The sequence below is a fragment of the Octopus bimaculoides genome, chromosome 29, assembly GCF_046866305.1.
Source record: "Octopus bimaculoides isolate indiv1 chromosome 29, ASM4686630v1, whole genome shotgun sequence".
Taxonomy (NCBI): domain Eukaryota; kingdom Metazoa; phylum Mollusca; class Cephalopoda; order Octopoda; family Octopodidae; genus Octopus; species Octopus bimaculoides.
This window is the reverse complement of record NC_142956.1, coordinates 6,062,783-6,084,805: the sequence shown is the minus strand read 5'-3', so window position 1 is coordinate 6,084,805 and position 22,023 is coordinate 6,062,783. Positions and strand designations below refer to the sequence as shown.

Below are 22,023 nucleotides of genomic sequence, written 5' to 3'. Positions count from 1 at the left end.
ACATGCATTCACTTCACTACCGAGCGCAGCTCTGTGTACTTTGGGTATGTGCTGTGGTTTACTGTGATGCTCTTATGGTTTCTGTATTGAAAGTGTTTTGCGTAGGATGTGTGCAGTGCCCAGTAGTGTAATTTTCTGTATGTTATATATATTTCTAAGTCCTGGTATTTTTCTTATGTATTTCTCTGAATATTTTTTTTTTATTATACCTAACGCGGCTACTATGATAGGAATTGTTTCTGTTTTCAGATTCCACATTCGATTTAACTCTATTTCCATGTATTTGTATTTTGAAATTTTCTCCATTTCTTTTAGGAAAACGTTGTCATCTACTGGTATTGATACATCAATTACAAAGCATTTCTTCTTCATGATCTCTGACAATTATATCTGGCCTATTGTCCTTTTAATTTCTCTCTATCTGTGTGTATTGGCATATGCGAGAATATGGTTGCTTTCTCGTTTTCTGTGACCTTTTCTGGCCTGTGCTTATACCATCTTTTTTCTGTTGTTATTCCATAGTGTTGGCATAGCTTCCAGTGTATGTAGGTCCCAGCTCTGTTATTATTATTATTATTATTATTATTATTATTATTATTATTATTATTATTATTATTATTATTATTATCATTATTATTATTATTAAATCGGTAAACTGACAGAATCGTTAACAGGCTGGAGGAAATGCTTAGTGGTATTTAGCCCGCGGCTACGTTCTGAGCTCAAATTCTGCCGTGATAGAATTCACCTTTCATCCGTTTGGTGTCGATAAAATAAGTATTAGCAACATACTGGGGTCGATGTAATCGACAAGAACTTCCCCAAAATTCCAGGCATTGCACCTATAATAGGACGGAGTGTATTCCTTTTTATTTTATTATTATTTTTTATCATTTCCTTAAATGTAATCTCCCACACTTTGTCTGTCTCTGTAGAGTCCCTCATCCTTCACCCTTGTGGGTAAAAATAATAATGATGATAATAATAATATAAATAATAATAATAATAATAATAGTACTAATAATAATAATAATAATAATAATAATAATAATAATAATAATTATTATTATTATTATTATTATTAATATTATTATTATTATTAATATTATTATTATTATTATTATTATTATTATTGTTGTTATTATTTATATAACTATTATTATTATCATCATTATCATCATCATCATTATTATTACTAGTACATGACCCGTCAATAAGGAAAAACAATGTTATGTTTAGAATAGTATTCCAATCTAATTCAACTATTGTTTGAGAAATACGCAAAAGATATAATTTGATAAAATGTTTACATATTCTTTTTTATTCAAATACTTTACAAAATCAGTAATAAAATAACAAAGAAAATATTAAGCAAATCTTTACTATAGGCGCAAGAGTGGCTGTGTGGTAAGTAGCTCACTTACCAACCACATGGTTCTGGGTTCAGTCCCACTGCTTGGCATCTTGGGCAAGTGTCATCTACTATAGCCTCGGGCCAACCAAAGCCTTGTGAGTGGATTTGGTAGACGGCAACTGAAAGAAACCCGTCATATATATGTATATATATATATATATATATATATATATATATATATGTGTGTGTGTGTGTGTGTGTGTGTGTGTGTGTGTGTGTATGTGTGTATGTGTGTGTGTGTGTATGTGTGTCTGTGTTTGTGTGTCTGTGTTTGTCCCCCTAGCATTGCTTGACAACCGATGCTGGGGTGTTAACGTCCCCGTCATTAACGGTTCGGCAAAAGAGACCGATAGAATAAGTACTAGGCTTACAAAGAATAAGTCCTGGGGTGGATTTGCTCGATTAAAGGTTGTGCTCCAGCATGGCCACAGTCAAATGACTGAAACAATTAAGGAATATTTACATAGGCAGCATATCAATATTTACACTATTTCCGTGTAGACAACATTACGTGTAAGTCTTCTTACATTCTCATTACGACCTGGTCTGGTAAATTTTTTTGATCAAATATTGCAAGATTCACTGGCTCTCCAACTCTACTAAGAGCGGCATATAACTGGCCATGAGTAAAAAACGGCGCAGGCACGTAGATACTGCACTTAGAAAGTCCTTTGTCCCTGACTTTTGTTTATACACATCGCGAAAGCAGGTGGAAATTAGCCTCTTTTCAAAGTAAACTCGGCATCAGATTATTGCAGAATAATGTGGGGAATCAAAAGTGTGCGTCCTTCATCAACACCAGTTATTTTACTTGTATCGATCATGCTATCTGACACCGATAACACGCTATAACACGTGACATTACAATGTCTATTTCTCTGATCTAAGCTTCTTAGCAACATTATAGGAACGCCCGTTATCAAATTGATAATAGGAATTGGCATACCACTTATATTAAGACAATTCAGAAATTCAGGAGGACAGTGTGAAGATTGTTGATATTCTGCAACAAAATCAATACTCCTCAGACTACATGTTTCATCTGGAAATTTCTGGATTATGTGGCTATTTAGATTATCTACTGTGTTGTTAATATTGCTCGTGAGGATAACAATCAGGCATTGTTAAAGTTAACCTCTAAATCTTCATAAACATGGTGGATCAAATCCTCTTTGCTGTTGACTTGAAATTGCTGAGGAATCTCTATTACATCATCATATAATTGCCTTTGAACACTGGGGATTCTTCCATCACCAGCTTGCACTAGCCAAACAGAATTATATGCCAGTCGAGCTCTTGAGAGGTGGTATCATTACTGCTGAGACAGTTTTGCACTCTCATATTACTGGTGAGATGAAGTACTTTGTATTTGTACCAAATTACGGATATTTTTCAAACATGCTCTAATTAGGGAAGACCTTAGTTCTCTTCGAACAACTAGAAGTATTTGACGGAAATCACCACCTAAAATTATCAATATGCCGTCAAAGATCAAGTCGTTGTTCATTACATCCTTCATTGTTCGATTCAACGCTTCAAATAGATTACGATGTCACATGAGTGTCTCGTACCAAATAATCAAGCGTGCATCATGAAGCAAACACCCAGTGACATCACGAGGAGATATTTTGCATGTTGAATTATAGTCTAGCGATGTGGAGGCGCAATGGCCCAGTGGTTAGGACGGCGGACTCGCGGTCATAGGATCGCGGTTTCGATTCCCAGACCGGCCGTTGTGAGTGTTTATTGAGCGAGAATACCTAAAGCTCCACAAGGCTCCGGCAGGGGATGGTGGCGAACCTTGCTGTACTCTTTCACCACAACTTTCTCTCACTCTTACTTCCTGTTTATGTTGTGCCTGTAATTCAAAGGGTCAGCCTTGTCACACTGTGTCACGCTGAATATCCCCGAGAACTACGTTAAGGGTACACGTGTCTGTGGAGTCCTCAGCCACTTGCACGTTAATTTTACGAGCAGGCTGTTCCGTTGATCGGATCAACTGGAACCCTCGACGTCGTAAGCGACGGAGAGCCAACAACAACACATAGTCTACCGATATAGGGAGCTTGAATCGAGTGTGAGCAGTGTGACCTAGCTTCAATAGTGTCGCAGCAATGCCTGATGATGCTGTCGTAATGGCTAGTTGGTTGTTTTTGGGAACACATATTGAGAAGAAAAGTTTTATCAGTACCCTCGGGTGCATCAATAAATATCAAACCACCTTCATTTCTATCCATGTTTTGATGAATTTCAGGTATTCAGCCAATTTCTTACATGATCCGTGCAATTTGTGGAATTTTACGTATCATGCACGTATATTTTTTACAAGTTTATTATATATTCTTACTTGTATTCGAATTTGTAATGTTTTGAGAACTGCTGCAAAATTTTAACACCAAAACTTGTAAGAAACGTGTGTTAACCAGGCGCACATACATGTAAATATAATTTTTTTATGTGCATAAATACAAAATTTTTAAATCTTAGAAATTTCGTGTAGTCTAAACATTAATGCAGGTATGCGTATATAAAAACATATGTTACAATTTTTCCGAAAGTCGAAACCAACGGAGACAATGATACTTGAGTTGTGTATATATAGTCTATCAGTGGTCTGTCCGTGGGCAGATCTTGTTCTTGTGAACCTTCTCCAGTACTCTCTGTATGAACTGGGATGACCCACACCTTGCCCTGCTACTGTTAAACAGTTTGCTAGAATTACGACTACAATGACAAGACTTGGCATGAAAAGTAGTGTGGTTTGTCGTTGCGTCCTCCAAGCAGTGGGGATTTGAACTCAAAACGCAGGGAACCAGAATATATAAAGTAAAGCATTTTTGACGACGCACCAACGATTTAGCACCCATTAGTGCAACAACATAGCCACTATGGTATATACATTGATAGACAGAAACTTCTCTGGTATATTTATATATGTATAAATGAGTATCCATCCATCCCTCCATACACACATACATACATACATACATACATATATACATACACACATACATACTTGTCACTATCTCTCTCTATCTATTTCTATACATACATCATCATCATCATAATTATTTTTATTAAGGTGGCAAGGTGGCAGAATCGTTTGCACGCTGCGTAAAACGTTTAGCAGACTTTCGTCTGTCTTTACGTTGAGTTAAAATTCCAACTTTCGTCCCTTGTGGGGTCGATTACATAATTACTAATTACGCTCTGGGGACGATATAATCAATTTACCCCTCCCCGCAAATTTCAGGCCTTGTGCCTATTGTAGAAAGGATTATTAAGGCGACGAGTTGACAGAATCGTTAATGCACTGGACAAAATGCTTAGCAATATTTCGTCCGTCTTTACGCCCTGAGTTTATATCATGACAAAATCGACTGTCCCTTTAATCCTTCCTTTGTCAAAAAAAATAAGTACCAGTTGAGCATTGCGATGGATATAACAGACTGACACTCTCCCTAGATATTGCTGGACTTGTGCCAAAATTATGAAATTAGTATTTCGGTCTGTGTAAATGGGCCTACGCTTGTAAACCGGAGAAGTTGAAAATGAACGTGACTAATGCTGAGGTGCCTTTAAGCAGTCGGGGTAACCAGGATTTGACGGGTTCCCTGGTTGTCCCTGGGTGGAACTCCCTCCTTTTGGGGAATTTTATTGACTTATTGTTCTTGCTTTAACTTTATACACGAAGTTTTGTGCTGAACCCCACTTGTCCCTTGTGTTGTATTTCTCCTTTTCTGTTTAATGTCCTGCCTCCGTGGCTAAGAACAAAAACATTATTATTATTTATTATTATTATTAATGCGTTTAGCTGACATGTCCATTAGTACGTCGGACAAATGTAAGTAGTTGCATTTCGTCCGTCTTTACTTTCTAAGTTCAAATTCCTCGAGTTTGAATTGGTCTTTCGTCTTTCCGGGATCGATGAGATAACAATTTAGCAACGGGGTCGAAGTAATGGACAGACCCTCCCCTAAAAATTCCAGCTTTGTGACAAAATTAGAAAGAACTATTATTAGCCATCATACATAACATCCAAGCTTGAGTTTTCTCTAAATTCACTTTCTTTATACTATTTTCGAGCGCTGAAATTGTAACTGTTGTTTTGCGGATTCCTCCATGTTTCTACTGAAGAAGATTCTCCCAGTTCTAATGACAGAACTGGCATCAGCTGGTTTTGAGAACTTTTTCTATACATATCTTCTATTAATTTCTTTTCTCACAATTCTAAATAGAGGAGTATTTTTAGGAGAAAATGTATTCGCCTCACCACTGACGTCATACTTAAACGACCTGCCATAGTAGTCGGCCAAGAGAGGTGGTTGCCACTCCCATTGAAAGCAACACAGTAACTACAAACAATAAGAGCCAAAACAGTAAACAACATCAAAGACGACGGCAGCAACAATAACAAAATACTACCAGTGTAAACTACAACTCCTACGACAACAACAATAATAGTGTAATCAGCACCAGCAATGAAACTATAAACAATGGTGCTGAAAGGTTTTTATAGCAACAAGAATAACAGCTGTGTCGTAGACATCAGCAGCAGCCGCCACAATTAACAAAACAACAACACGAATGAGAACAAAAGTATGAGCACAAGCTACAAGTGCAGCAGCAAGGACAACAACTATCATCATCATCATCATCATCATCATCGTTTAACGTCCGCTTTCCATGCTAGCATGAGTTGGACGATTTGACTGAGGACTGGTGAAACCAGATGGCTACACCAGGCTCCAATCTGATTTGACAGAGTTTCTACAGCTAGATGTCCTTCCTAACGCCAACCAATCCGAGAGTGTAGTAGGTGCTTTTACGTGCCACCCGCACGAAGGCCAGTCAGGTGGTACTAGCAACTATAACGAAGAAAATTCATAACGAAAAAAGTTATCTTTAGCGAATGTTACAAAGCGTGGGATCGTCCATCTACTTCAAGGGGAAGTGGGTGTCATTAAAATTAAGTAGGTGTCATTAAAATTAAGTTGGTGTCATTAAAATTAAGTGGGTGTCATTAAAATTAAGTGGATGTCATTAAAATGTCATGAATGTCATTAAATATTATAGGAACGATATCGTTCACCGTGCGCAGAAACAAAGCCACAATACTCTTCCCCGACCGAAATAGAAAAAAATATTTGCATGATTTGTAGCCTTCTGTAGTGTATGTCTCCCAAAGAATGCATCAGGGGACCATGGTAGACATCTGTAGCAATAAAAGTAATGTGCATAGGATGGATACGACCTGCACTTTCCTGGAGTTCGCGATGCTACACTTGGATATGGGAAGTCATGTGACGAAACTGAGGATCACAAACATACCTCCTGATAGGGACCAAGTCAGGGTAATAGCCACTTTAGAGGATCACGGGGAAATGATAAGCATGAAACCAAACCCCCAACAAAATAGGAACGTTATGTAATCCCAAGTTTTGGCTGTTCCAGAAGACGTTGCTTGCATACCAAACTTTTCTCTATTTCAGAGATTGCGGGGCAGATGTAGGTGGTCGTGAGGGGTAGGAATCACAGATGTTATATTTGTGATAAAATAGATCACCTGAAAGCTTTCTACTTCACAGTAGTGTAATTTAAAGCAATGACTCGCTCCGTGTCGCTGCTCACAACGCCAAGAAGGCGGTAGCAGCACCCATTGCAACAACCATAAACACAAGGGCTACAGAACTTACATCCAGTCAGGGAAAAGCGGGAAACAAGTCTCTTGGCCACCTTCAAAACTACGACTACCACTACCAACAGCAACGGCAAACGATACAGAAGACATTAAATGCAAATCCAGTCTACTCTTCGGATATAGAAGTGGTCTCCGAAGACACCAAAGCACCTGAGAGGGTGATTATCGATTGACCTCCGAAAAGAAAATGAGCGGTGGGGCTGGTGACAATACTGACTTGACCCTTAATTTCTCAAAATGTTATACATGAAGTCCAATAAGTCGGAGACCAGTGTCCCTAGTCTCGTAAACAAAGTGATAGAAAAAGAATTACAACACCCACAACAACTTGAACAACAAGATACAAACCTACAACAGCAGCATCAAGAACAGAAACAGAAATATTCTCAACAACAGTGAGAGTCACATCGGGGTCGGTAAGAAATGGACCACAGACAAAAGCAAACAAAACAGCAATTGCATTAACTGCATGGGACGTAGCATTTAGAGCAACCTCTCACGGATGAGCCTCGCAACTGAACAGTTCTCCGAAAGTAAAACGTTAAGATTATAATGTTCACAAACTCTAACAAAAATAAAATTGTAACTAGCCAGGGTCTTCATGCACTCAACATTTCCAAAACTGTACAAGGAAGGGCTCTGGTAAGAACACCGCCAACAATATACCATGTTTTGAGGAAAAGTTTCCAGCATGAGATGAGAGGATTGAAAGACTTTTTATACAGAAGGAGCTCTGAAGGCTTAGGCAAGGCCTCAAAAAGGTCTTCTTAGACCTGGTCGGTAGGCAGGTGGCCTTAGATATGAGCAGCTGGAAAGGAAAAAGTGGAGCCTGGATATCTTTTGGCGTCTAGTGTATTTCGCTCATTAGTGTTAGTGCGTGCTTGGAACGGGTCTGTGAACACACACAAATATTATGTGGGAGTAGGAGAGTGGGGTGCACAAAACACGCAAGTATTCTCGGATATTTCCTATTTTCTGACAGGCCTCAATTTTCCGAATACACCAATGTGGACATGATCAAATTGCAGAGAGTCATCCAAGTCATCCTTAGGTAGGGCTCTGTAAGATTAGTGGATAGGTGTAGTTTAAATTTTCCACAGCTTCAGATAGTTGGCTACTTAGAAAACAAGCTGGGGACGTCTATAATCAATATATAAAAAAAAAACTAATAAACAAGGAGCCTGTTACTGGAAAATGACCGCGTCCTTTCCGGTGTGAAAGTTCCAGGGATTAGATTAGTATACTAGCCAAGCAAGAATTGAGGGGAGATCATGAACAACAGGTTGTGGATTTCACTAAAGAGGAAAATCAGCGATATCTGATAGTTTCAGCAGTGATTGCTATAGAGAAATACAGACTAGAAAATAAACTTCTTAGTAGCTTAGAAGAGGTACATAAGAGAAGATAGAAATAGAGAGGAACGTGCTAGCGGTGAGAATGGATCTCGACTATTTACCGACGGGAAACACGAAGATTGCATTGTCCGAGCTACATTGCGTTCTCTGAAACATGCAAGCTCAAAAGCCGTCAGTTGGTTCCGTGTGGTGGAGGTGCAGCATATCATTATAGCAAGTATTCACTCACTAGCAGACCGCAGCGGTAATGTGTACTCCGATTCTAAACAAATGACTGCTGTGTTTCGGTAGCAATTCGTCAAAGTGTTTTCGAGGAGCGATATACGTCAGACCGCGGCCTTTAAGGATTACTTGGATGGTTTGCTGCGCCTATCAGACAGGGAGACTGAGTGCTGCAAGAAACTGATTTCAGCAGATGGAAGTGATAGATATGCTGATCCGCTGTGAGGGGCATAAATCTCCAGCATTGCATAATCTGCCTTAAGAACTCTATATCCATATAGCAACCTTTTACTGTAACTGACAACAAACTGAGACTGTTCCCACACGTGTAAACCAAAGAATGACTGAGGAAGGATCCAAACAGGGGTATGTGATTGAAAACGTTAGGCTCATAACTCTGCTCGATATACTGGCCAAGATGCTAGCGTTGGTTGTCAGTAGTATAGTTCGAGACGTACAAATCTGCGATCTACGACAGGCCGAACAATGATAACCATCATGGAAGGGGACTGGGAATATATCTGGTTTTCGCAGGGTCTCTGGTCAATTTGAATCAGCCCAAAGCATTTGACAGCGTAAATCATTGCTTCTTGTCTGCTCCTTCTCGAATTCAGAGGCTGGGTCACCACCATGTACAGCGGCAACTACTTAGAAGTCAGATTCAACCTGTTGGACACCTTCAGTATCAAACTTGGTTCACTAGAGATGCCGCCTCTTCTCGGTCTTATTCGTTTTGGCGTTGGATCCTTTGTTGTGAAAGCTGAGTTGGTAGAGAATTCATGGATATTCCGATGGATCTGGATTAGAGCAGAGCGATGGCTACATGTATACGCAGACGATGTAGCTATGATGGTGACAGAAAATTTGCCTGTAAAACCAACGGAAATTTCACTAGGAGGATACCAGGTGTATACAGGATCACGCATAAGCGAGGACAAATCGGTGGCTATGCGCAAGTCCATGTTAACCTGTGGTGATTTATATTATCAGTCCGGTGAAAGTGATTGAATTTTGGTTCGGATCAAAGCTTCAAGTGGACAGGTGCTGGAAGGATGTCTGGAGTAATGTGACAATCTCTCATAAAAATGGTATGAGAGTATCTGTCTCTGAATTGATTGACGGAAGAAACGAATGCATGCATCGCTTCGGTGGATTACTACCTCCAATCCGACCGAAGAAAACTCTCACAAGAATTGAACATTTGTTTTTCTGATTCTTATAGATGTATACAATTCTGCTAATCAAATAATCCATCTATTGTCAATACCTACTCCGTTGTTGTCTCGGGATTCGCAGAATAACGTCCTTGACGATGCGCTCGCATGTAAGAGGCGGACTGACCTGAAGAAACATTTAGATTACTGCAAAGGTACCAACGGCAACAAGGAATACAAGAGCGAACTGCAGAAAGATATGTCACTCTTTCGTGTGACTGGGCTTTCCGCAGTTCGTTTCCTTGATCGAGCTGCAGTGATAACTCAAACGTAGACAAAGATTGGACCTTTGGCATTTTGAATGTTGCCAGGAGCTTACAATATTGTATCTTCCTGTCAAAGCCGTTAAAGAAAACAACTTGTCTTTTCCACAGAGGTTAGTGGAGGATATGAGCGACGATGACCTCGGATTGACTCTAGGCATCGACGAGAACACACTGAGTGATCTCTTTTCTGGGGACATACAAGTCAAAGACTATGGACAATTTCCAAACACTGAGGTCGATGTAATCGATTCAGTCCCACCACCCACAATCTACCCTGATTGCAAATATTTGAAATAATAATTACTAATATTATTTCAAATTATTTTGTATCTCACCTCCCCAACATGATAGAAATTAAGTACGTTTACATTTGGATAACAAAGCCACCACGTGTGACCTCAGCCATCCAAGTACTTTAGCATGATCTACACCGTTCCTAACAAGCAGTCGAATTCCATGTATGCTATGTGCTTCAGCAAGCCAATCTTTTCTATCCATTCCTTGAGCCTCTACCCTTTTGTTACTAAGTCTCCAATGACAATTGGTACGACCTCATTTTTTGTAGATCCCCAAAATCCGTTTATCAGTTTTTAGGTCCTGGTAAATGTCTACTTTATTCGTTTATTTTTCTTATTTTACGGTACCAAATGCATGCTCCCCACTTAATTTAAGTTCCTATTCTCAAACACCAACATATCTGGTCTGTTACGCTCTAGGAATATGATGCATTTGGATGAGAGAGTCCCAGATGCGTTTAACCTTATAATTCTGAGCTACTTTTTCAGATGCATGTTCGTAGCACTTTGTGTGCTGATGAAAGTCTATATTTTTTACCCATTTCCCAGTGGATGATCTTTGCAACATTTTCATGTCTCCAATATTTGTAATTTCTCTACGTGTTTGGAGCATCCATTTACTTTGTGAGTGACTCTTTCTTCTCGTTCATCGCACAATCTGCACAATGGCGACACATTAACTCCTGTCCGACATTTTTACTATTTGTTCAGAGGATTTTATCCTGATCTGCCATGAATCCTTCCGTCTCTTTATTGAGAATTTCCTTTTTCAACCAATTTCAAGCGTCTTCTGCTACAGTATTCTTCATAAACTGAGTGTGTAAATTTTCATACAAATTTGCTTCCGTGTTTCAAGTACTTCAGCTTTTCTTTGATCTTATTTTAGTATGTTTCCATTGCTTACTGCTGCTAGCAACGCTTCAGTACTTTCGTTAATAAACTGATTGAGATTTTACACTATCATGTTCACATAATCCCCCACACAGATCAATCCCCTTCCTCGGTTTTTACATTTCATGTACAGCTTGTTCATATCTACCCTTTTAATGCAAAGCCTTCTACATCGTCATTATTATCAGAGTTTTTCGATCCGATCAATGTCTTGTAGTTCTTCTTTGCTTCAATTCACAGGACCTCCCACATATCTCACAATTGATACAGCCCTTGAATTCATTACTTTTACAATATTTCTAGAATTTAAGTTAAATTTCAGTATCTGCTTGATCCTTCTGAACTACTCTTTCTAAATGGTTTCCTCCATCTCTCTGTTTTTGTTGGTATCTGATTCCAAACTTCCCAAATATTTGTACATATCACCTCTGAACTCTTCATTACCTGGTTATTTGACTGTTTAAGTCACTGACTTTGCTTTACCTTCCATCTCCTTAATATCAAATGAAACATTTACTTATACTAAATTCTATTCGTATGTCATTACTGAAAATACTTATTACATTCACAAATGGGCTAATTTGATCTTTATTTTCCATTTAAAGTATTTAATAATCCATGTATCGCAGGCCGTAAACCGCTTCCACTACATTTCCCAAATCATATCCTGCTATAAGATCTCTCAAAACCATCGACATATGTTTTAATACCAACACAAACAAGAATGGTGAGAGATTTTCTGATCTTCACTCTACACAATGACTTTCCTGCAAATATTAATTCCGGTTTCCAGGATGTCATACATCATTTCAACAGTCTTAGATTTCCCTAATCATCTGAGAGGCATCATTTCATAGGGCTTTAGGTAATCTAGACAGGCCACTCCTATTGCCGTTAACATTCTTCTGCAGTTCCTTTATAAATATCTGATCTTTTGTCCTACTTGACATTCGTTTACAACCCTTCTGCTCATATGGTAACAATCTTTCATAATCCAAAAATGTGTACACTTTGTCAGTTATTACTCATGTCAGCAGTTTTTACATGTGTGGTTAATATGATATTGGTTGATATTTTGATACTTCATTATCCTTTGACACATCCATCAAGACAAATATGGCTTTTCCATGTGTCATCCACAGTGGAACATCATCCACTCATTCGTTACAGTGATGTCAGCAGTTAGTGGCCTTCATTCAATCGACAAATGCGTGCCGAACGGATTCGTCGCCTTGCACACACCTGGGACAAGCCCGTCGGACAGAACATCCATGCCTGTACAGTTTAAATCAAACCGGTAGCACCCCTCGATTTAACTGTTAAGTCAAGAATATCTGGAAATTATAAGTGGTAATGCCCGAACGAAAAGTCCCCAAGGACAGTCTAGCCACTTCATTTTCGTCGACGCCTAGTATCTCCCTAAGAACGCCGCCGCATGTCCCCGTCACTAATCCTTTATATATTGCTCACTTTGAATATCCACCTCTCCATTGCTCGACTGGTAGAGGGCTGTGAACACCTGGCAACATTCTAGGCGGCAGGTCGCGAATTTCGAGCTTTCCTTGACCCAGGAGAGCAGCCCTGTCCCAGAGACGATCTGGGGAAAGATATGTCTGAAAAACGGAGGTCAAACACGTTCACCGTCAAGAAATCTTTGCAGGTGTTGCAACCTCAGCAGGTATCAGCGCATCAGCAGCCACGGCAGATCTAGGTCGCCACGCAGATGTGCCGGCAGCAGGCTGACCACCTGACCACCTAACCATTAGAAACAGTCCTTTTCACAAGAAAATAAGAGACATTTCAACCTAATCAAATAGTAACCGAAGAAAGGCACGACTGTCATGCGATAAATAATGACGGTAGAAATGTAGGTGATCTGCCTCACAAACGGGGCCCATGCAAGTTCACCGTCTAGTAAATAGTTGCAACTGTCGCAGCCTCAGTTCGTATCGACACATCAGCAGCCACAGTATGCCTGAGCCGTCACGCAGGGGATAATCCAGTCGATACCTGTCAGACAGCTGGAAGTTCCAGAGCAGATTTTCGAGACTTTACAGCCCTTTTACAATGTACTCGCCCTACACAGTCCTTCCTTCCGTCAAATTCTGTTTCAGTCTTTCACTGGTACTAAATGCGAGAGGGATACCTGAGGAAATCTGTCTTTCCAGCTCCTGTCGGGGCAAAAAACGGCTACCGTTCTGAAGGCGCTACCCTCGCTGTTATTCACGTCCAGTACCACCACCAACACCACCACCATACTGTCCGGGTCCAAGAAGATTGCACTCACTTTGAGTTCTAAGAATTTGAAGGACAGCACTGCTACACAGCCGCTCACACCCGACAGACCACAAGATTAGAATAACTCGTAGTCTAAGAAAAGAAAGGAGGCTAAATCATGCTTTCCGAAATTCCTGTTTTGTTAATGGGGGCCACATCTAAAGCGACCTGCTTCAAACCTGTTCCCAGGCCACGCACATCCACATACTCCACTTTCAGTGCAGGCATGCTCGTCGGAGAAAGTAAAAATGGGGGGGGGGGGGGTAATTCACCTTAATTTTTGAGAAGCCCCTTCCGACTTGATTTTATTTTTATCTTCAAGTAGTCCATCAACTCACTGTTGCTTTAGTTCACAACAGTGAAGTTGATGGATACGTTTTGTGTGCAGTTTAAATTGTTTTCTTTTAACAGTTTCAATTTTTGTTGTGGTAGAGTTTGCATGTTTCTTGTTGATGTCGGTGATGCTGTTGTTGTTGATGAGGATATTTCCGTGTTTGTGATGTTGCTGTTGTTTTGTTGTTGAAGATGTTGCTGTCGTTGTTATTGGAGCTGTTAAATATGTGGTAGATGTAATTTTGTGTTTGTAGTTGCCTCTGTTTTGTCCTTGAAAGTGGGGCTCTGTGCCCTCCTCCGTTTTCGCTTCACCTTTTGGGAACTATTTGCCATCTTTCGGCCTCATCTTTCTTTTCCATCTCATTCTTCAAAGAATCAGCGTGGGATGGAGAAGTCCGGTGAAAAGAAGAATTTGGATAATTGTTGTTGGTTTGGAGAACTGTGAGTTTGGAATGAACTTGCTCTTCAAAGGGAGCAGGGAACAAACTTTTCTACTGCCGATGTTTACGGTTTACGGATCTTCAACCGTTCATGGGGTTGTTGTAGTTATGGTCGCTCTGTTTTTTATCATTGATGATAGAAAGATGAGTATGAGGCTGTTGATAAGGTATTGGTCAGTTGTAGCATCTTCACACACTATCTCCATGGAATCTGAAGGGAGGCGAAATGTTGATAGAAAGGAAAATAACAAAAATAGCAAGGACATTACACACATACACATGCACTCACACATATATAATACGTGTGAGTGTGTGTGTGTGTGTGTGTGTGGGTGTGTGTGTGTGTGTGTGTGTGTGTGTGTCTGTGCAGCTGTGATTGATGTTCAGCTTATCTTCGACATTATTACTCATTGAAGCTATTATCTATAATTATGTTTTCCTCATTGAATTCTCAGTGAAGTCAGTTTTGTACGTTTCAATATTAAGCTGAATTTCAGCGACAAAAGAATAAATTCATCTCATGGAACAGGGGAGGGGGGCAATCTTTGTCTTTCGAAGAATCTGCAATGGGAATGAAACGACACTGAATTTCCTGATCTTTTGTATTTTCTTCTTTTACAGATTAATCTACGTGTGGAAATATGTTCCATCAATTTAAATTGACTTTTACGTTGGTAGTCTATATGAGATTATGTTTGGAGACTCGTGCTGTTTCAGACATTTGCAGCATATGCGAATGCGATAATTCTCAGACATATATAGATTGCTCATCTCGGGGACTGACATTAGTCCCTCAACCCATTCCACCGAATGTTGAAAATCTGTAAGTATTAAGCAATTTCTACATATTTTCCACATTCAATGCTTTAAATTTTCGTTGTGTATGTTCTTAACTAATACCCTATGTTATTGACCTCAGCTTTAATAAAGCATGATGTTGTGTTGTACTAATGAGGGCAAACATGTTATCCACCACGAATTCAAGTACACAGTTTCCCTGTACATATTAACTTTACGGAATTTATAATGTACAGTATTGCGCACAAAGATGGGATCAGACCAATATCTGAACTTTGATGATGTTATTTTATTACATCAAAACTCTTTATGGTGATATTTGTCTTGGAAGAATATACCGCAGCCCACAAACAAACTTTCGAAACGTCGGACAGAACATTACGTGGTATTAGAAATTGGAATTCATGATGGGAAATGTCACAGTATTATTGTCAAGAGACTTCCGGCAAATATTACTACACCCCCCCCCCACACACACATATATATATATATATATATACATATATATATATATATATATATATATATAAAATTCAATAAACGGAGTAATACGCATATGTTAAATGAATTCTTTTATTTCCGACATATGTTTCGAAGATTACAAATGGTTACTTCCAAAGGAATAAGTGATGTTGATAAAGATGTAATCTTCTCTTCTGGAAAATGCAAAAGAGCCAACTTAATCGTAAGACATTTTAACCAAATGTGATAACTGTGGGTAGAGAAGATTGCTACCTATCTTATTTGAAAAACAAAAAAACCGTTGGAAGTTGCAACGCTACGAGACAGTACATTGGACAAGGAGAGAAGAACAGATGGAAAAGAAGAAATTTAGAATTTAGAATGGGAAGCCAATAAAATTATTTAAAACTCGATTTATAATGGGAGAAGAGTTTTTTATGTATAATGGGAATTAATCTTGTATTTATACATGTAGTGTTGATATAAATGCATATAAATATATGCATATATATATATACATGTTCATATACATACATCCATAAGTACAAATACATATGTATACATATATACACACATATACACACATACATATATTTATACGCACATACACACAGACGTGTGGTAATGAAGATTAAGGCAATGCTATATGTATAGGAAAATGATGCTTGTCTGAACTAGTAAGATATTAAGTGTATGACAATATATAAAGGTGATGGATGGTCTATTAATCTAAAAGGGGGTTCATGGAGAAAAAATACTTGTTTAAACTAAGTTAGATATTATTACCAAAGTTTACTTCGATAATCACATGCAAAAGGGGTAAAAGACCGCTCTACCACAGTGGCGACGAGGAAAAACAATTTTACACAGAATGAAAAACAAGACATCCACACGGATTGAATAAACTAATCCACGTGGAAAATTAAATACCTCGACAAAAGAGAAACAAAATTTGGGGGGATAAACTTTCGAAAATCGTAAAATATGGAAGATTTGTCTGCTGAGATAGTTGAGCTGCAAAAAACAGCAACAACAACAACTCAAAGAACAACGAGAACAAGAAGTATTGCTGCATCAAATGTTACAACTAATGAAGTTGATAATCAACCCCGATAATACCTGACCATGTAGCAAATTCCATAAGCGAATTGAAATATAAAGAAGTAACTTTCGAGGCTTACTTTCGAAGATTTGAACAATTTTTTAAAGGAGAATATCAGGATTGGGCGGACGAAATGAAAACGTGTCAAGTTTTAATAAAACTAGCGACAGCAGAGCATGCAAATTATAGTAACTTGATATTGCCAATAAAAGCGTCCGACAGAAACTTTCCCGACACACTTGACATTTTGTGCGAAATGTTTAGTGAAAAGAGCTCAATGTTTAATACCGGGCAGAAATGTTTCAACATAGAAATGAGCGAAGGTGAAGACTTCATTACTTACAGAGGCAGAGCCATCAGAGAATGTGAGAGATTTAGGTTAGATATGCTTAATTCAAATTCTTTTAAGTGTTTGGCTTTTGCACAAGGATTGACAGATAAAAGGGATGCAGAAATCCGATAGGATATTCTATCAAAACTGGAAATGAACCAGAATTTGACAGTGTAGGAGCTGTCGGAAGAGTGTGACAATATATTAAAATTAGTGCCGACACGGAAGAAATTCAATGGAAAAAGTTTTTCCGCATAAGTCCAGTGCAAAAACGTCGGAAGACAAATAAAATGTTGCAGGAAAAACAGAAAAAATATCGGGATATAGATCCATGTGTGGAATGTGGTGGGAAGCACCTGAAAAAGTATTGTCTTTACAAAAATGCAATGTGTTTTCGCTGCAGGTTTACAGAACAAAAAATCGCACTGCAAAACTAGAATGATAGGAAAATGGAACAGAGAAGAAAAAATAAATAGTTTGTCAGCAGGAAAAATCTTCTTTCTCTCTTCTCCTCTTTCCTCTTCCTCTTATTTTCATCAATTTCACAAACTACATCAGTTCTTTTTCTTCATCCAAAAACTATTCATAATCTATACCTTATTTCATATTATTTCTCTTCTAGGTCTCCTATATTGCTTCGTATATTTTTTGTAAATCGTTTACGGAAATTTTTCATTTTAACATAAATATTAGCGCCCTTAGTTGAATGTTGTTGTTGCTTTTCTTCTTTTTCTTCAATCTATTTATTCAATTTTCTTCAATCTTCAACAAAATCACCATCATCGCCAACAGAAAACATCAGAACCAACATTATCATTATCATTTTCAGCAATATCACCCGATCATCAGCTTCATGACATCTGCGTCTTCCACCATATTTTCTTCCCTTCTGTTTCATCATCGTATTCATCACTAACCTCCCCCCTAACATTATCAACTACGACACTATCAAGGTCATCGTGATCTTCTATTTGTCATTTCTTCCATCATTTAATTATTTACCTACAGTTTTATATTCCGTCACCAATTTGTTCCATAAAATTCCTTAACTCAATTTTATATTCCAGGGACTTGAGTTATAATCAACTAAGTGAAATCGAAGCAGAAACATTCCAAAATCTTTCCAGTTTAAAAACTCTGTAAGTTGAATCACTATTACTTTATGGTATTTGATCAACGATATATTTCAAAATCTTTCATATTTTCCCAGTCTTCTTTTTAAGATCCCACACTTACTTTCTGAAGGTGTGCTTCATTTATATATACACACACACACACACACATTTTTATTCTGATGTTTAATCTTATATCTAACACTCTGTATTTGACATATACTTGATTTTACATGATTGATATATATACTAATTCAAATTTTATAATGTATTATATAAAAATTTTAATTCTAAATATTACAAAATATAATTTTTATTCTTAATTTTTAATTCTTAATTTTTAATCTTTAATGATTAATTGTATTGCTTATTTTTAGAGAGAAGTAAAATTAAATATATAATATTTTGAAAGAGAACCTGAAGATGTGTTGGAATAATTGTAAATCTGACGATTGTATATACATATATATAGGTATACAGTTGTGCATATCTTTCTATATTGTTGTAATCTTCCAATATTGAAACACGTGTAGTCCCTCATATTTAATAAATATAATTATTAACTAAAGTAGGATATAATTAACAAAGTTAATCCCCGTCGTTATCAGAATAGCCAGTATTAACAGCATCACCCCATGATCAGCATCATAACATCTTCGTCATGAACATATCATCATCATCATTACCATTATCACCATCATCATCATCGAGCTCATCATGATCGTAACCCCCCTTTCATCTCTTCCATCATCTAATCGCTTAGTTATGATTATTTATATACTGTCTGAAATCTGTTCCATGAAGTTTCTTAACTCAGTTTCTTTGTTCCAGGGATTTCCGCGGTAATGCTATCAAAACAGTCGATGAAGAAGCCTTCCGACATTTGTCCAGCTTAAAAGATCTGTAAGTTGAATCAGGCTTCTTTTCACGTATGTCATTAAAGGTATACTTTTAAATCATTAATATTTTCTCATCTTCAATTTGAAGCTCCCTCATCCGTCTTTCTAAAGATGATTTATATTGTTTCTGAAACTGTGAATGCGAGTGTGAGCGCATTTCAGAAAATTGTTACGTATAAGAGCGTGATACTTCAGCGGAATCATATAGGACATGCCCATGCATATGTTTTTTTATGTATATAAGTGAGAATCTCACTTTGTGTATGAATGATTGAATACCATTGTATCAAAATGTGTGTATAGTTTAGTCCATATATTAAGTACATTGCTTACTTCAAGAGCAACATGCCAGACATTCTCTTGTACCTGTATATCTAGTACTACATAATTGATACTCTAATATTTATACATAATCGTCTTCTTCTTCTTCTTCTTCTCCTTCTTCTTCTTCTTCTTCTTCTTCTTCTTCTTCTTCTTCTTCTTCTTCTTCTTCTTCTTCTTCTTCTTCTTCTTCTTATTATTATTATTATTATTATTATTATTATTATTATTATTATTATTATTATTATTCAGTGGTTTTATTTTTATAACGTGCTTTCACTTCACTACCGAGCGCAGCTCTGTGCGCCTTGGGTATGTGCTGTGGTTTGCTGTGGTGCTCTTATGTTTACTGTATTGAAAGTGTTTTGCGTAGGATGTGTGCAGTACCCAGTTGTGCAATTTTCTGTATGTTATATATATTTGTAAGTCCTGCTATTTTTGTTATGTATTTGTCTGAATATTTTTTTATTATACCTAAGGCACCTACTATGATAGGAATTGTTTCTGTTTTTAGATTCCACATTCGAGTTATCTCTATTTCCAGGTCTTTGTATTTTGAAAGTTTTTTCCATTTCTTTTAGAGAAACGTTGTCATCTGCTGGTATTGATACATCAATTAGAAAGCATTTTTTTTCTTCATGATCTTTGACAACTATATCTGGTTTATTTGCCTTAATTTCTCTATCTGTGTGTATTGGCATATCCCAGAGTATGGTTGCTTTCTCGTTTTCTCTGACCTTTTCTGGCGTGTGTTTATACCATCTTTTTTCTGTTGTTATTCCATAATGTTGGCATAGCTTCCAGTGTATATAGGTCCCAGCTCTGTCGTGTCTGTGGATATATTCCTTCTTAGCCAGGACTGGGCAGCCAGAGATAATATGATTTATTGTTTCTTGTCGATCTCCACATATTCTACAGTTACTTGTTATATTTCTTTTCATTATGTGTTTTTGGTAATTTCTGGTGGGGAGGCTTTGGTCTTGTGCAGCAATTAAACATCCTTCAGTCTCTGCTTTGTGTCCTGAGCTTCTCAGCCATTGCTGGGATTTTTCTCTGTCTATTTCTTTCGCATTTAGTTTAGCCCAGTATTTACCATGTAGGGGCTTTTCTTGCCATCGTTTTATCATGGTCCGTTGCTGTTCTAGTTTTAGTTTGGATTTCATTTGTTTTATAGCTTTTGTTGTTTCTTCTTCTTCTTCTTCTTCTTCTTCTTCTTCTTCGTATTTGTTAGGTAGATTGATTTCTTGTTTGTATTTGTCAGCTTCCATAAATACTGAAAACAGTTGTTTGTTTTGCTCGTGTTTTGTGGCTATTTGTATTAGTTTCCCTTGCTTCTGGAGTAGGTATTTTTGCAGTCCTATAGTGGTTATTTTATAATAGTTTTCTAGCTGTATAAGACCCCTGCCACCTTCTGTGCGTTGTATATATAGCCTTTCTATGTCAGATTGTGGGTGGTGCATCCTATATCCTGTCATTATTTTTCTTGTTTTCCTGTCTATTTTACATAGTTCCTTTAGTGTCCAGTTAAGGATGTTGTAGCTGTAGCTTATAACTGGGACAGCTAAAGTGTTGATACCCATTATTATTATTATTATTATTATTATCATTATTATTATTATGTTGTTGTTTTTTCTTCTTTCTTCAAACTTTCTTCCATTTCTCGCCGAGTGTTTTCCTTACACCTAGGGCAGAGAAACTCGTTGTATGCATTCCCAGTTTACAAACGCAATTTCACAGGTAAAACATGTATTTAAGAAAAAAAAAATCATGAATGGATGTTGTTTTCACAGCGATAATGCTCTTCTTAGTACATGAGTCGTTCCTGTTAGCACGATTTTTTGCACTTCCTGTAGGGATGGTAAGCCTGGTATCATTTTCAAATTGGTTTCAGTACCTTTTTTTATCACTGGTATGGTAGTCGCCTTGAGGTGCCACATTTTTTCAATTTCTATTAGCAAGTCTTTATATTTACTGATCTTGTCAAATTCTTTCGCCGCTATATTATGATCAGAGGGAATACTCATGTCAATTAATAAACACGTCTTCTTTGTCTGATCTTTTATAATAATATCCGGTTTATTAGCTTTTATAGTCTTGTCGGTATGTACGGGGAAGTCCCAGAGAATCGATACATTTTCTCCCTCAGTCACAGCTTCAGGATGGTGTTTATACCATTTGTCAGCGCTTTTGATTTTATAATGCTGACATATTGTCCAGTGTAAATACTGGCCAACTCTGTCATGTCTTGCTTTATATTCTACAGGTGCTAATACTCTACACCCTGAGATTAGGTAGTTTATAGTTTCAATCGCATCGTTACAAAATCGGCATTTTGGGTCAGCTCCATTTTTTATCACATTGGCTTGGTAGTTCCGGGTTAATAAGCCTTGGTCTTGAGCAGCCAATATGAAACCTTCACTCTCTGCTTTTAGCCCTGAACTTCGTAACCACTGATGCGTGCGTTTTTGGTCGACATCAGCTTGTTTGCTACGAGCCACATACTTGCCATGCAGAGGTCTCTCTTCCCATCTGCTAGCTAATTTTTCATGTGCTTTTGTCTTTGCAATTAATTTTATTTTCTTTGCAGCA

The 22,023-nt window shown here is 37.7% G+C and overlaps 1 protein-coding gene across 2 annotated transcripts in view; it reads left to right on the top strand.

Annotated features, from left to right (window-relative positions):
* The window catches only part of LOC106869292 (uncharacterized), a 247,362-nt gene that overhangs the window by 681 nt on the left and 224,658 nt on the right, over positions 1-22,023 (top strand). For both annotated transcript variants that reach the window (XR_016238965.1, XM_089345317.1), the window contains exons 2-4: positions 15,031-15,232; positions 18,170-18,241; positions 19,046-19,117. Coding sequence is in view for 1 of the 2 variants with exons in the window: in XM_089345317.1 (XP_089201443.1) it covers positions 15,051-15,232; positions 18,170-18,241; positions 19,046-19,117 (326 nt within the window). In the remaining variant the exon portion in view is untranslated. The remainder of the gene's footprint in view (positions 1-15,030; positions 15,233-18,169; positions 18,242-19,045; positions 19,118-22,023) is intronic.